Genomic DNA, 16016 nt, shown 5'->3' on the forward strand with positions numbered 1-16016 from the left:
AACAATATACTATTTTTATTATTATTTACATTGGTCGCATGTTGTGGGACCCCCACGTCATGAATGGGAGACAGAAGAAGAAGGCGGTCTGCCTCTGTCGGAGAAACAGCCTCTGCCCAGGTGATGCCAGCTCAATATCCTCATGATTCCAGTAAGAGCATGTACTCCTTGCAGCCCAGTGCTGCCCACTACTGGAAGAAGGTCGATGGATTTGAACAACATGCTGGTTATTTACAGGTAAAAGGATAAATGCTGTACTTAAGATGCATGGCAGATCTCCCTGGAGCCTTTCTCAGTTCTGTAGTCTCCTTTGCTCAGCCATCCTATCAGTGAGTCCAGCCTACCCTGTGCCCCCTTGGTTTTCTTTCCCTGACCCACATCAAAAGGAGCAGGGGTACCTCATGTGCTTGAAAGCTAAGCTTGTGCTTTAGTTGTGCTTTAAGAACCAGACACTCTATAGTGCCTAAAAATATTCAAAAAACCATAAGACTGAAAACGGCCATTAAAAACACATTTGTTGCAACCCAGCGGTCAATAATTGCAGGTGTCTCATTGAATGCCATTGACACTTGCTTCCATAGAACCATACATGGAATTCTGCAATTTTGTCTCAATGGAAACCTAGAATGGGACTTTGCCGCTTCCGATTAAATGTCACGGATTTCAATGACATAGTGCAATCCTAGACCCAGGTGTAGGTCCCATTGAGTTCCACGGGTCATGCTCCCAGATAAGTGAGTATAGGGTTGCAGCTTACCTTTTGCTGGATTGCACAAATTTTATTTAGAAAACAACAACCATGCATTTGAAAAGGAGGGGAAATAATTTGTAGTAAAAACAACAAGCGAGCAGAGAAAATAAGCAAGGGGTTTGCACTGAACCCTTTTTAAAAAAGACAATAAAAGTTGACTTCGGGAGGGAAACCACAAGCCTTCATCCACGTTAGTGAGGAGGAACGGTATTTAAATAGAGAGCATCCATGCTTTAAGCGGGGGGGGGGGGAAATGACCAGGAACAAAATTCGGATTGATTTTAAGCAAGGTTTGCCTCTCCAAATCTGCACGCCCCCATCTGTGAAGATGCTCAGTTTAGCCCCACTGCAAAGCATTGTGGGCTTTTGGTCCTGCAATCTCCAACATCCTTTGTTCTAGCAGTTGTTTTTTGTTTAAAGCATTCTGTGGACTGTTCCTGTTGCCATTATTTTCACGTGCTAGTGAATTGTGGCTGTTCAGTTTGCCTGCCTTCCACCCACTGGCTAGCTGTTACCCAGTCCTCTCCACCCTTCTCTGCCGCTGGAGAATTGCACTCTCAGCAGCGTCTTGCTTCCCGTCCTGCCTTCCTAGTAGTTGCCTCTGGCACTGCACTTCCTCCAGGGGCTGGCTCCTCTCCTGCCCTTCCTCTCCCCATGGTGGCTGCCTCTTATCCTTGACACCCCCAACCCCACCACCGCCAGGCTCAGGCACTCTGATCGTTGATGACATGCCGGTAGATATGCGTTTGGCCCTTGAAGCTGGAGGCGATGAGGAAGTCCTGGTTGTCGATGCTGAGGTGGGCGAAGGAGCGCGGGGCCTGGGTGCTCAGCTCCTGAAAGTGCTGGAAGAGCCCTGTGACGGGGTCGTAGAGGTACACTTTGCTGAAGGAGTAGTCGTTGCCTAGGAAGGCGTAGCGGTAACCAGCAATGCTCAGCGGCTGGAAGACCATGGAGCCGCGGGAAGGCATCTGCTGGACATCTCGGAACATGGAGCCATCCCAGTGCATCACCTGCGGGTGGCAGAGAGGAACGTGAGCTCAGGTGCCCTTGGAAAGATGGAGACTCCAGCAAAGTGCAACACAGGGTTGGATATGCTCGAACTCGGCCCAGAATACCTCAAGGAGCATCTCCACCCCCATTGTTCAGCCCGGACACTGAGGTCCAGTTCCAAGGGCCTTCTGGCGGTTCCCTCCCTGCGAGAAGTGAGGTTACAGGGAACCAGGCAGAGGGCCTTCTCAGTAGTGGCCCCCACCCTGTGGAACGCCCTCCCATCAGATGTCAAGGAAATAAACAACTATCTGACTTTTAGAAGACATCTGAAGGCAGCCCTGTTTAGGGAAGCTTTTAATGTTTGATGTTTTATTCTATTTTTAATATTTTGTTGGGAGCTGCGCAGAGTGGCTGGGGAAACCCAGCCAGATTAGTGGAGTATAAATAAAACAACAACAACAACATTAATGATATAATATTATCATATCCTACTTCTAATTGAGCCAAGAACTGGGTGATTGATATACTTAAAAAGACCTGTGACCAGGACAGGATAACAAATTCATTCATTTCTTACCAGTCACTAGAATTTGGGCAGTCCCATGTAGGGAACTGATGGGTTTGGGGCTGATAAGCCATGGTTTATTGGGTCAAGGGTAGGCCTTGTGCCAGGGTAGCTCCTTATTCCCTCACATAAACAACCACTCTTTGTCCTTTTCTGTATAAAGCACAACAGGTGCTTGAAGATGCTGCCATATCATAGTCTCCATTCTAAACACACTCAGTTTCTTCAACACAGGACCATCTTCACTGCCCTCCTCTGAACCGCAACCAATTTGTCTGCTACTTTCTTAATGTGCAGCACCCAGAAATGGGCACTTTACACCAGATGAGGTCTGGTTAATGTGGAATAAGTGGCATTTCTTTGCCGTGGCTTGGAAACTGTGGTTCTACTAATGCAGCCTAATGTGTCTGAAAGCAGACTTCAGGAGCACTCCATATCTACTTCCCTGCTCAGGGCTTCCTTTACCTCTAGGCTGCCAGGTTCAACACCCACCACACCTCAACGTTCAGAAACAGGCGGTGCTGTAAATGAGAGTGGACTAAGGGCAGTTTCAACACCTTTTCACAGAGCATAAGCACATTCCCCCACTGCAGGGTTGAAGAAACCCTGGCCCTCTAGACCAGTGTTACCCAAACTTGGGTCTCCAGCTGTTTTAGGACCACAATTCCCATCATCCCTGACCATGGGCCCTGTTAGCTAGGGATGATGGGAGTTGTAGTCCAACAACAGCTTGGGAGATCCAAGGTTGGGAAACCCTACTCTAGGCATTGTTCAACTACAACCACCATTGCCCACGCTTGCTGGGGCTGATGGGAACTGTAGCTGTAGCAACATCTGGAAGGCCAAAGATTCCCCACACCTGTCCTACTGAGAAGCAAATTGGGACTTAGTGACAATTCCATGAGCCTCACCTTGGAGTCACCAAGGAATCGGGTCAGGCAAACGTAGACATCCTCCTTGACTTTGAAGTGCTTGACGGCATAGACATCGTCCATGTCAGGGATGTCCGTGCGGCGGACAAACTGCTGCTTATTCCACTGGTAGACGACAGGGCGCTGAGAGCTGCTGGCCAAGATGAGGTGGGGTTTGCCAGCAATCTCCAGGAACTCGGCATCTGTGTCGCGATACCAGGGGTGCAGAGACTGATGCGAGTAGAAGCCATGCCCGTTCCAGCGATACAGCGTAGTGGAGCCGGCCTTGGAGCTGTCGGCCATGATGAAATACCAGTCTCCCTCCACGCGGAAGACCTCAATGTCGTTGGGCTTGCGGATGCGGGAGCCGTCGATGGCCTGCATGTGTACGAAGCCCCCCGCCGCCGCTTCATGCCGCTTGTAGATGTGCGAGCCTCCGAACAGCTGAGCCACTACCACAAAGAGGTGGCCGTCGATCACCAGGGGTTTGCAGACCACTGTGGATGAGCCTAGGAAGTGGAGACGGTGTGGAGAGAACGAATGGTGACCTGCTCCTTTGCGTGATGTTAGAGAGGCTACAGTTGAAAGAAACAGCAGCTATGGAGAAGGCCCAATGGAACACAGACAAAATGGCGGACGGGTGGGCAAGTGTTCAGTGTGTTCAGTGTCATACTACAGAGACATGGCTTCCATAAGAAGGGAAACATGAATGATCTTTAGGGCTGGACGATATCTGTTTTTCAACATCGCAATATATTGCCAGCTAAACATCATGATATATCTATCATCTATCTATCTATCTATCTATCTATCATCTATCTATCTATCTATCATCTATCTATCTATCTATCTATCTATCTATCTATCTATCTATCTATCTATCTATCATCTATCATCTATCATCATCTATCATCATCTATCATCATCTATCATCTATCTATCTATCTATCTATCTATCTATCTATCTATCATCTATCATCTATCTATATCTATCTATCACGATGTCTGAAATAAGGATGGAGCTATGTAAAGGCATTGGACTGGCTTCACGGTTTCCCCCCGCATTGCGATTTTTGCATGGTGCGCACACACAAACATCACAATTCGCGATATATTGCCAGGTCAAAAAGTATGACACCTGTATCACAATACGGACCTCAAACTGGATGATATATTGATATAACGCCCAGTCCTAAAGATCTTATCGGTTTCTTAGAGGATAAAAACACAAGTGAACCATAGAACACAAGTAGGGAACGTACATTCCCCCAGAGGCTGCTGAGCTGCAACTCCCACCATGTCTGACCATTGGCCATGCAGGCAGGGGCTTATGGGAACTGGAGTCCAACAGTGTCTGGGTGTGTGTGTAGGGGTTCGCCATCCCTGGCCTCACACCTCAAACCCCAGCCAGCCTATTTAACACTAGCAGCTACATTAGAGGAGGTCCTTCCCTCGCTGCACCTGGGACACAATGAGCCTTTCTACAAACATTAACTCTCAAGCTTTCTCCCACACTCATGTATTGTTGCTGACCTTGTCCATTAATAAGGATCATAGAAAACCGCTTTTACTTTCTGACCATCTAGCCCAGTATTGTCTGCAATGATTGACAGCAGCTCTCCAGGGATTCAGGCAAGGGAACCTTCCCAGTCCTACCTGGAGGTGCTGGGGATTGAACCAGGGACCTCTGGCATGTCAAGCCAACACCCTACCACTGGGCTAAAGCTCTTCTGCCTCCCAGGATGTAAGACAGGGTCTCTAATAGAGTCAGGAGAGGAAGTGGGTGCATAGCTCACCGTTAATGCTGGCATAGGTGCGGAATTTCCCGGCCACATGGTCCCACTCCAAGAAACTGCAGCGGCCAGTGAAGGGCTGGGCAATGACCAAGTTCTGTTCCTTGTTGTTCATGAAGGTTTCCACTGAGAGCGACTGCTCAGGTAGCGTGTCAAAGAGAACAAGGTCTGCAGGAAAGAGGGTGGAGGTTAGAACTAGAACAGGAAAGGACCTCCTCCGCTTCTGTTTGCTTCAACTGTCCTAAGTGGGGAAAACTCAGTTGGCTGAAACACTAATAATCAATAAGGGCATGTTCCCCAGGCTTGCCTTAAACACCCACCCACATCACAGACTCTTTGTATTTATTTACAGTACTGCTTTTAAACCCTCAGGCACACATTTCTTTATCTGCCTCTCAGAACTCTCTCTAATCAACTTTTAAAGCCATCTAGAGCCATGGCCACCACATCTCATGGTGGCAAATCCCACCAGGTCACAAAAGTGTTTCCTTTGGTCTGCCCTGCACTGATGCCCCAAAAATGCAATTGGACAATCCCAACTTCTGGTGCAGGGTTTCTCAAACATGGGTCTCCAGCTGTTTTTGGACTACAACTCCCATCATCCCAAGCTAACAGGACCAGTGACCTGGAATGATGAGAACTGTAATCCAAAAACAGCTGTTCTAGTGATTTGAAAGGAGAAAAGCTTCTCTATCCTCTTTCCCCCTACACCATGCATAATCTTGATCATGTTTGTCACCCATGACAGCCATGAAGAACCTAAGAACCATAAAAGGAGTCATCCTAGATCAGACCGAAAGGCTTATCTCAGGGGTGAGGAACATGTGACTCTCCAGATGATCCTGGACTACAAATTCCATCATCCCTAACTGCTGGCCATCCTGGCTGGGCTGATGGGAGTTGGAGTCCACCAACGTCATGAGGTTCAAACCCCTCAAGTATTCGAGTCCAGTGTCCCAAACAGATGACATTAAGAATCCCACAAACAGGGCCTAGAATGCAAGGTGAAGCTTGACAACAACAACGACGACATTTATACCCCACCGATCTGGCTGGGCAGCTTCCAGCAAAATATAAAATATAAAGTAAAAACATAATAAAATGTCAGACATTAAAAACTTCCGGATACAGGGCTGCCTTCAGATGTCTTCTAAAAGATGTGTAGTTCTTCATCTCCTTGACATCTGATGGGCAGGCAACCTGACTCCTCAATCAGTAAACACCTGCTATATGTGAAAACCATTGGTGCCAACTCCCTGGGGCCCTGGGTGCCCTAGCACCCATAAAATTCCCCATGAAGGTGCCAGGCACCCACAAATTTCAGTGCCAGGGCCATGCACGATCAATGGCCCCAGGTACCCACGGTTGTGGAGCCAAGCTGGCACTCCTGGTGAAAACAATGACAGGAGAGTGGCAGAAGAGAACAGACTGGAGGGGCTGGAATAAGAGGACAGGGAATCCCAAAAGAACTGTAGCAGGTGGGGGTTCTTGTTTATTTTGCATGTTTATATACTGCTTTGCATCAGACAAGACCCAAAAGTGGTTTACAAAATCAGTGGCGGAGAAAGCTGATTGGGCACCTGGGGTGGTGCACGTGCCCTGTGCCCAGGGGCGGAGCCAGCTGGGGCAGGACACTCCGGAGTCTGCCTGCTTCCTCCCACGCAGCTGCCCTACAGCTGAGGGGAAGGCGGCGAGCGAACCGTTTGGGGCAGCGCAGAGCCTGCGGGCGCCCGAGCCACCGCGTCACTCCCAGGAGAGGTGCATGGCTCCGGTACGCTGCAGGCCCTGCGGTGAGTGCCGCCCAGCATTTTGTCACCCCCCTCAGTGGTGACACCTTGGCTGGCCCACCCCCACCACGCCCCCTTCCTCCACCTCTGTACAAAATGTCTGCGGCCGTCCTTGAGTGAAGGTGTTGGTGGGGATCCTCTTCCAGATGGGGGAAGCACAGGGGAGAAAGCGATGACCTACCTGTAGTGATGCAGTTGAAGCCTGCAGGGCGGAGGTCGCTGATTTTGGTGCGGTTCAGCTCCGGCGGTGACCGGCACTCCATGGGCTCCACCTGGGCATTGGTCTCGCCCAGCCACTCCACCAGCCATTTGAGTTTGCAGTCGCAGTGGAAAGCATTTCCCCGCAAGTCCCTGCCGGGAGAGAAGCCAGTTTGGGACCAGCACTAGGCTGCGGGCAGCTGAAATGTGGACCTAGGGCCAGCCAGTGTTATCATTATTAGATTAGATTCCTGCATTGCTGGGGGTTGGACTAGATGACCCTCAGGGTCCCTTCCAATTCTACAATTCTATGGAGTTTCAGTTCAAAAGCTTCTGAAGGGCACCATGTTGGCTGTCCCTGCCCTCTTCCCTTGCCCAGCCCCAGCCTTGCTTCCTCCCCTCTTACACAAAAAAAGTCAGCTTTTGCATCCTTTTGTAATTAGGTTAGGATGGTGAACATAGCTTGGGGTGGCACTGTTTTGAAAACTGTCGCTGCTTCAGCAACTGTGCCCACAATTAGCCGAGCAAATTAATCTCCACCCACGCAGAGCTTGTGACATTCGGTCCTCCCCTTTGGCTTTCCTTTGCAAGAGACTCCAGTGCGCTTTTGACTTCACTCCTTGCCACCAGCGGAGAGGTAACTGAATTACTATGGGCACTTAGAATCCAAGAATTGTAGAGTTAGAAGGGATTCCACCCCCTGCAATGCAGAAATCTCCACTGAAGCATCTGTGACAGATGGCCATCCAACCTCTGCTTAAAAACCTCCAAGGAAGCAGACTCCACAACCTCCAAAGGGAGACCATTCCACTATCAAACAGCTCTTACTGTCAGAAAGTTCTTCCTAATGCTTAGCCAGAATCTCCTTTCTTGTATTTTGAAGCCACTGTTCCGAGTGCCACCTCCAGAGCAGGAGAAAACAAGCTTGTTCCATCTTCCATATGACAGCCCTTGATGTATTTGAAGATACCTATCGTATTTCCTCTTATCCAGACTAAACATACCCAGCTCCTTCAACCATTCCTCATAAGGCTTGGTTTCCAGACTCTTGATCTTCTTGGTCACCCTCCTCTGCATACATTCCAGCTTGTCAATATCCTTTTTAAATTGTGGCGCCCAGAACTGGACACAGTACTCCAGGTGTGGCAGAATATGACTTCCCTATACTTCTGATGATGAAGCCTAAAATAGCATTAGGGGTTTTGTTTTTTGCTGCTGCATCACACTGTCGACTCATGTTAAGCTGTTAGACAACGTTAGCTATTTCAAGAGCATTCCTTCTGACTTGTTTGTGAGGAGGTTAGATGAACTTGTGCCAAAGCAAATATCGTCCTGTGCTTTCTCATGCATTCCCCCCTCACTTTTATTATGGCAAGACGTCTGATCTTTTGAGGGAAGGGGGTTAATAGCGCAAGACCACCCAACCAACTCTAATGGTGGCCACCTGAATTTGCCCGGAAGCGACTGAATCCCACCCAAAATTAGAGACTGCCTGGAAGTGTCCTACATCCCCCATGTACTCCACACCCACAACCCTCCCCCTCCCTTAGCCCCACACTCACACTGAAGTCAAAGCATCTAAGCCCTGGAACAGGTTCCTTGGTAAGGTCTGCAGGTTATTGTTAGCCAAATTCCTGTGGGCAAGAAGAAGAAGAGTTTGGATTTGATATCCCGCTTTATCACTACCCAAAGGAGTCTCAAAGCGGCTAACAACCTCCTTTCCCTTCCTCCCCCACAACAAACACTCCGTGAGGTGAGTGAGGCTGAGAGACTTCAGAGAAGTGTAACTAGCCCAAGGTCACCCAGCAGCTGCATGTGGAGGAGCGGGGAATTGAATCCGGTTCACCAGATTACGAGTCCACTGCTCTTAACCACTACACCACACTGGCAGGGAAAGCACTTAGAAGGAAGGCAACACACACATCCTCAGTTTGCAGGGCTGGGGAAGGAGAACATTGTGGTGGAAGTGAAGGAAACACAGTTTAAATAAAGGGGATGTGTATTAGGAACCAAGAGGGTCTGCAAAAGATGTTTTGCTACTGGTCAGGAATGATGGGAGTTGGATTTGGGGATGCTGGGAGCAGTGAGGGATGATGAGAATGGTCCAGCGATGCTGGAAGCTGGAATCCAACATCATATGGAAATCTGGTGTTTGGGGAAAATGCAAGGAAGTGTAAAGTGGAGAGAAGGAGAGGACAAGTATGGAGATGTGGGGCGGCTGGATGTTGGGAAGTGAGATTGTTTGGGTCTGTGTTAAGGGCTAGACTGGGATTAGGAGTGGGTCAAAAAAAAATCACTCACAGGTAGAGGAGGTTCTTGAGACCTCGGAAGGCATTCTTAGAGATTGCTTCAAGCCTGTTTTGCTCAATGAACCTACAAGTGGAAAGAACAATTAAGTCACAAATCAGGAAGACAGCAGTGGAGGGACAACTAAAGGGGAAACAAAGTAGTCAGCCTCAGAAGTTTAATGGTGATATTCATAGCTTCAAGGGATGGAGCAGCGACGGGGGCAAAGGGGGTTAGAAGCCTGAAATGGCAAGTCTTTTCTATAAAACCTGTATGTGTTGGATCCAGGCACAGCGGCTCATACCTTCCTATCTCACCTCTCTCACACTCTGAATTCCTCTCTTGCTTCTGGCTTAGTGGCAAACCACAGTTTAGTGGCCTGAACCAGACCAATCCATGGTTGGTGTAAGCCACAGTTTTCCTACAAACCACAGTTTTGGACAGGGTTTGAATTCCTGTTTTGTTGAATTCATGGTTTGCCCAGACCACAAGTTGCCCAGTTCAGATGTAACAGCAAACTGTGGACTGCTGCTACATCAGAAGGAAACCAGAGAGTGTGAGGAGCAGGGTGGAAGGTGTAGCAAATGTGCGAGCACAGAGGCTCATTTACACGGTTCTTGGTACCACATCTGTTTGGTGTCACATCTGAACTAGCTGAAAGAGGTTGCAAACCTATCTTTCACTATTTATTATTATTATTATTATTATTATTATTATTATTATTATTATTATTATTATTTTATTAAGTTTCTATACCATCCTTCATCCGAAGATCACAGGGCATTTTACAATATAAAAGCACATAAATACATACCATAACAACAAACAAAACCAATCTCCCCCCAGTTTAAAAGTTCATGTAGCTTGTTTAATTAGCCTATTATTATTTATGTAAATGTGCATAATTTGTATTAATTTATTAAATCATACCATTATGCACATTTAAAACAGCATGTTTCCTTTCAAAAAATTCACCTATGTGGTCTATGGAAGTGTACTTAAACTTAAGCGAAGATTAAGTAAAAAAATTAAATCCTTAGGAGATTAAGTAAAAAAATTAAAGCCTAGGAGACTAAGGAGATCTTTAATAAGTTGGCTGTCCTCTTTTAATATGGATTCACCTCCTAAAGTGACTCAACCTTGCCCCAAATATCCACCCCAACCCCTTACCCTCCTGGGTCATTTATGCCTCACCCCACCCCACCCCCAACGTGCATGGCTACCCCCAACCCTCCCCTGACGCCCCCCCTTGCACACTCACAAGTACTCCAGGTGTATGAGTCCCACAAAGGCGTCGTCCCCGATCAGTTCCAGGGAGTTGTAAGTGATCAAGCTAGGGGTTGGGGGATTGGGGGAAGAAGCAGGCAGGTCAGACACTGGGACATACGACAGGGACGGTAACCAAGTCTGGGATGGATGACAGGGAGCAGGGCTTGCATCAAATCACTGCATCTTGCATCAAGGTGCCCTCTAGGTTTGGGAGGGCATGGTAACAAGGCTTACTGTCGCTACCATCCAAAAGAGTTAAAGCACACTCACAATCTGGTGTTCCTATGGTGGGCGAAAGAGGACTCAGTGGGGAGCTATCTCACTAGTACTGAGACCTTGGTCTACCCGCAGCTGGAAGGTCAACAGGAAGGAAAGGGCCCTGCCAATCACCCCTTAGCTGTAATGGAGAGATCTAGTGGGGTGCCCAGAGTATTATGCCAGAGCATCCTGCACCAGCTCCCCCCCCCCGCTCTTGTCATTAGCTAGAGCTCAGCACATGGGCATAGCCAGGATTTTTGTTGGGCGGGCAGGACTTTTGTTGGGGGGGGCAGGACCACCGTGATTGGTCAGTTAGTTAAGTATTTCTATTGTTTTACTTGATTGGGGGGGGGGAGCTTCCCCTCCTGCACTGCCTGGCTACGCCCATGGCTTGGCAGGGTTTGGCCCCCAAATCAGTTCTTCAACCGAAGGGATCAAGGTTGGACTATGTGACAGAATGAGAGAGAAAACAGTGACTTGGAGCATGCACAGAATATGCATTTCTTTGTAGAACATGTGTGGGCCATTTCTATCCACACACCTGCAATTAGGGGACCTCCAGATCAAAGGGTCTGGATTCATACGGGTACCTCTCTCTCTCTCTCACTCTCTCATTTAGCACTGCCATCATGCCAATGAGAAGCTTCCTCCATGCTGCACCAGCGCAGATTGGAATGAAGGCCTCTACTCACGATTTCCATCCCACTTGGCTCTGCTTGTGGTGCGTGAGATTCTCTCACCCACCCCTTAAGCAGCAGTAGGGCACAAGCAAGTATCCGTGAAAATGTACAAATACAATTGCACAGATGTGAGAAAGACATGCTCACGGGGGGCACACACAGACACACCGACGGGCACCATCCCATGTAGCGCAAAATCAAGTGTCGGCACTAACCCACAAGCCCGATCTCGTGAAACGCTACAAGTTCCCTCCTGAAATCCACACTCATAGGAGCATCTGCAAACAGTCACTGATAAGGCAGATCAATTTCAGGGCTGCTATTGTTGATTAATGGTTCAAGTTTAAGCCAATTAACTGATGGATGAGTTGATGAAATCTGCATTAATTTGCAGAAAGATAATCTTTGTTCCAAAGAAAAGCATTTTTTAAGACAATGCACACATTTGTTGCAACCATAGCTGTCATCTTTTCCCTTTTCTTGTGAGGAATCCTATTCAGAATAAGGGAATTTCCCTTAATAAAAGGGGAAAGTTGACAGCTATGGTTGCAACAGACATTGTTTTTGGAGAGGCATTCTGCCTGATGTCTCTTACACTGGAAGAAATGCCTCTTTTGCGAAGTTACTTGTATAAAAATAAAAATGTGTATAACAAATTTCCTGAGCACCTTTTACTCCCTTCCAATGACCTTTCTAACTGACAAATTGACTAAACCAGCCTTCCACACCTGTTGTCCTCCAGATGTTGTTGGACTCTAACTCCCATCAGCCCCCAACCACCATGGCCAATGGTCAGGGATGATGGGAGTTGGAGCCCAAAACATTTGCAGGCCACCAGGTTGGGCTAGAGAAGACAGCTAGGTGGATAGATTCACATACTTCTGGGGAACTTTTGGCCCACCAGATGTGGCTGAACTATGGGCAACTAGGGGGTTGCGGTGCTCATCTTGCTTTCAGGCTGAGGGAGCTGGCATTTGTCCACAGACAGCTTTCCAGGTCATGTGACCAGCATGACTAAACCGCTTCTGGCTCAACTGAACACTGTGGTGGAAACCAGAGAGCATTTGCCTTCCCGCTACAGCAGTACCTATTTATCTACTTGCACTGGTATACTTTCGAACTGCTAGGTTGGCAGGAGCTGGGACAGAGCAACAGGAGCTCACCCCATCTAGGGGATTCAAACCACCAAGCTTCTGATCAGCAAGCTCAAGAGGCTCAGTGGTTTGGACCAGTGCTCCCCAACCTTTTTATCGCCGCAGACTGGTAAATGTTTGAAAATTTTTCCATGGCCCGCTTCCTCCTCGGCCAATGGCGTGAGGTTTGCCTTTCGGCCAATCAGGAAGCGGGAGGACTGCTCCCTGATTGGCCAGGAGGAGCATCAGTGTAACAATAGCGAACTTTCATTTGCTATTGTCACACAATGGGCGGGCTTGGGAGGGCGCAATGCTCTGCGCCTCGGCCACCCGCCACAGTGAAATGATTTGAAGTTCCTCGGGCGGCCCAGTGCCGATTGATCCATGGACCGGCACCGGTCTGCGGCCCGGGGGTTGGGGAACACTGGTTTATACCACAGTGCCAACTCCCATCAGACACAGCAAGCATGGTCAGGGATGGTGGCAGCTGTAGCTCAGTCACATCTGGAGGGCTAAAGGTTCCCCACACCTGCTCTGTGCATATCCACTCGAAAAAAGCAAGAGGCAGCAAAAGAGTACAAATTGACCTAAGGAGATTCACCGTCACTGGGCGACACACAGGCTGAAAGGGAGGTTTACGGGAACAGGTTCTCATGTGGCTCACACGCATGGAGAAAACAAAAGGCATGCCAGGCATTGTCTATCCACACACACCACTCACAACCGAGGTGTCAGGAATCCTTACAGCAGCTGGAGAGATGGCACCTGTTGAAAGCTGCCAGCTAAGATCTCGGTGAATCCTGAGCGAATTAGAGACCTGCAGAGAGAGGAAGGAGCGAGAGGGGGAGGAAAGAGAAAGGAGGGGGTGGTAGAAAGTGGATGATGTGAGGAAAGATGTCAGCTGCAGGCAGCCTGGCAGCACCAGCAAGCCCCGTGAAGGATGGCACAGTCAGCCCCAAACTGAGCCTGCCCAGACTTGACGGAGCTCAAACCCCAAAGCATCCTGACCACAGAACTCTAAAAAAACTAGCCTTTCAAAGCCCAAACGTTGTTGTCTTCCCACCACCCCCATAAAAAACCCCTTCATTGCTTCACAGAGAGAGCAGAGCTGACATCCGTCTCTGTTTTTTTCATGCAGCAGCTAGAGTGGTTGTGTGTTTCTGTGGAATGCGTCTAAGCTTTCCTGGAGTACACATTGCTTTTCAACCTATGGTTCCTCTACTCACTTCCAAGGGTCTCCAGGGAGCTGCATGCCTGCATCTCTGCAACAGCAGAGCAATCCCTGAGAGATCTGCAGATGTTTTCACCTGCAAGTTATCTCTCCAGTCTATGAGGGGCGGGCTCTTGAGGCACACCTAGGATAGACACTTGTCCTGACCCTTGGATGCCACCGCTGGAGGTAGAAGCTGGGCAGTGTAGCAGCCACTAAAGGTGTTGCTCTAGGGAACAGGCAAGGGATCTATGGCCCCGGAGGGCACATTCTTGGGCTCGCCAATCCAGTACAATTTGGGAAGGAGATGATTCTTCTCCCCCGCAAGGTTCAAAGCGCTGGGTCCCCGAAACCTTCCAGATTCCCCACAGCTAACCGCCAAGGATCCACCATCACTGCACCATTAGCCATGTGGGGAGGGGAGAAGCAGGGCATCCACCTTTACGTGCTGCCAAAAATCATTTCGCAATTAGAAATGAATAAATATGCTAAACGATGCCAAGCAGGAACACCGACATCCAGCCAGAACTATTGGCGGGGAGGGAAATGGAGGGGGGTGGGAGAGCACACCCCAAGGGCTGGTTGCTGATTCTCACAGGCAATAATCCTCCCCACGGTGGCAGCCCCATGTCCAGGGTTCCGATGTGGGGAGGAGAGGACAGTTAAAAAAGAGCCATTCACCTTTCTTTTTGGGAGAGTCCCTCACCCATCCTTAAGGGGCTGTTTTTCGAAGGCTGGTGGGGCAGGGGAGCCGGGTGAAATTGAGAGGGTGGGGGAGTCAAGGGGGTCTGTAGATAGCACCCCCTCCCCTAAATTATTCAAGTCCTGGCCCCAAACTTTTAGGAGATGAATCCCCTAGCCCCTCCTTAATGAACCGGAGCCACCCCGAATCAAGTGTAAACCTAAGCAAATTATCTCTTTCTATCTATATCTAGCTAGCTATCCATCCATCTATCTCCTTTTTAACCCCCTGCTGCCCACCTTCTCCAAGCAAGGGGTGCTGGAGAATATGCATGTATTCGGCCTGCGTGTAAGGGAAAGGGAAGCGGGGTTCCTGCGTGGAGTGGGGGGCGACATTCCCCGAGCCCCTCCACCGCCTCCAATCCCCCCACCCGCACCCCGGAGAGAAGCTCGCTTACAGGGAGAAGAGGTTCTGGGGCAGGTCTCGTGGGATCTCCTTGACCCTCTCGCAGATGGCCGTGTCCTTGAAGCAGGTGCAGCCCCCCGGGCACTTGCGCTTGGGGTACTTTCGGCCGCCGCTGCCCGGCCCGGCCAGGAGCAGCAGCAGCAGCAGCGGGGCGCCGGCGCCGCCGAGCCCCAGGCGCCAGCCCATCCTCCAGCCTCGCAGGGGCCCCAGGCGAGCAGCCCGGCCGGCGGGGCGCCTTCCCGGCGGCAGAGGCTCTGCTTTCCCCGCTCGCGCAAAGCGACCGGTCGCGTCCGCGTGGGCCCTAATCCCGAGGCGGCAGCGCCTTGCTCCGCGCTCCCGCCGTCATGGTCTCGCCGGCCTCCGCGGTGGCGTGCAAGGCGCCCTCTCCGCAGCCTGCGGCTGGATCCGGCAATGGGTCCCTTTTCGACTCCCTTTCGGCCGCGCAGAGGCTCCCGTGTTACCGCCGCCTGCGGATCTTGCAATCCGCTATGCCTGCTGCTGCTGCTCGATTGCTGTGATCGCTAAAGATCTGTGTATGCATATATAGATAGATAATCAATCGACTTCTCCACCTAGGAGGGAAACGAAATAGAATCAGCTAATCGATTTGGGGCTGATAGGAAAGATCTAACCCCAAAAAGCCATTTCTCTAACGTTCATGCACCCGTTTCCCTCTCCGCTCCTTCCTCCCTTTCTCTCTGCTCTGCTCTTGTCTCCGCAGATACATCACCGCCGCGTGTACACACGCGCGCACACACACACACACAAACCAGAGAGAGAGCGAGAGAAAGCTGCCAACCAATAGGAATGCAAGCTCCCGGCTGGCACAGCTACCAACCTACACTGGGGAGGCAAATGAAATTGGAGGGAAAGGAGGAGATGGGGAATCATTGTTGTCACCCAGCACATCAAAACTCTGGAAATTGCTCCCGCAGGAGGTAGTGATGGCCGCTAGCGCAAATGAGGATTGGACTAATTCATGGTGGATAATGGCCATCGCGACTGCGTGTCATCTCCACTTCCCACAGGCATATGGCT

General features: G+C 49.8%; 1 protein-coding gene across 3 annotated transcripts; it reads right to left on the reverse strand.

The window, feature by feature from the left end:
- Positions 1–15737, reverse strand: LOC128418561 (leucine-rich glioma-inactivated protein 1-like). Of its 3 annotated transcripts, none has more exons than XM_053398341.1 (9): positions 14971–15737; positions 13367–13438; positions 10543–10614; positions 9297–9368; positions 8558–8629; positions 6979–7148; positions 5014–5178; positions 3218–3726; positions 1–1761 (listed from the first exon to the last, which is right to left on the reverse strand). In XM_053398341.1, the coding sequence occupies exons 1-9, from the start codon at positions 15162–15164 to the stop codon at positions 1456–1458; spliced, it is 1632 nt and encodes a 543-aa protein (XP_053254316.1). In that variant the 5' UTR covers positions 15165–15737; the 3' UTR covers positions 1–1455. The 3 variants fall into 3 exon arrangements, with proteins under 3 accessions (XP_053254316.1, XP_053254315.1, XP_053254317.1); XM_053398340.1 differs by having other exon boundaries at positions 3218–3792; positions 14971–15736; XM_053398342.1 differs by lacking the exon at positions 10543–10614 and having other exon boundaries at positions 3218–3792.
- Between the last annotated feature and the right edge of the window lie 279 nt (positions 15738–16016).

Source organism: Podarcis raffonei, chromosome 8 (genome assembly GCF_027172205.1).
Source record: "Podarcis raffonei isolate rPodRaf1 chromosome 8, rPodRaf1.pri, whole genome shotgun sequence".
Classification (NCBI taxonomy): domain Eukaryota; kingdom Metazoa; phylum Chordata; class Lepidosauria; order Squamata; family Lacertidae; genus Podarcis; species Podarcis raffonei.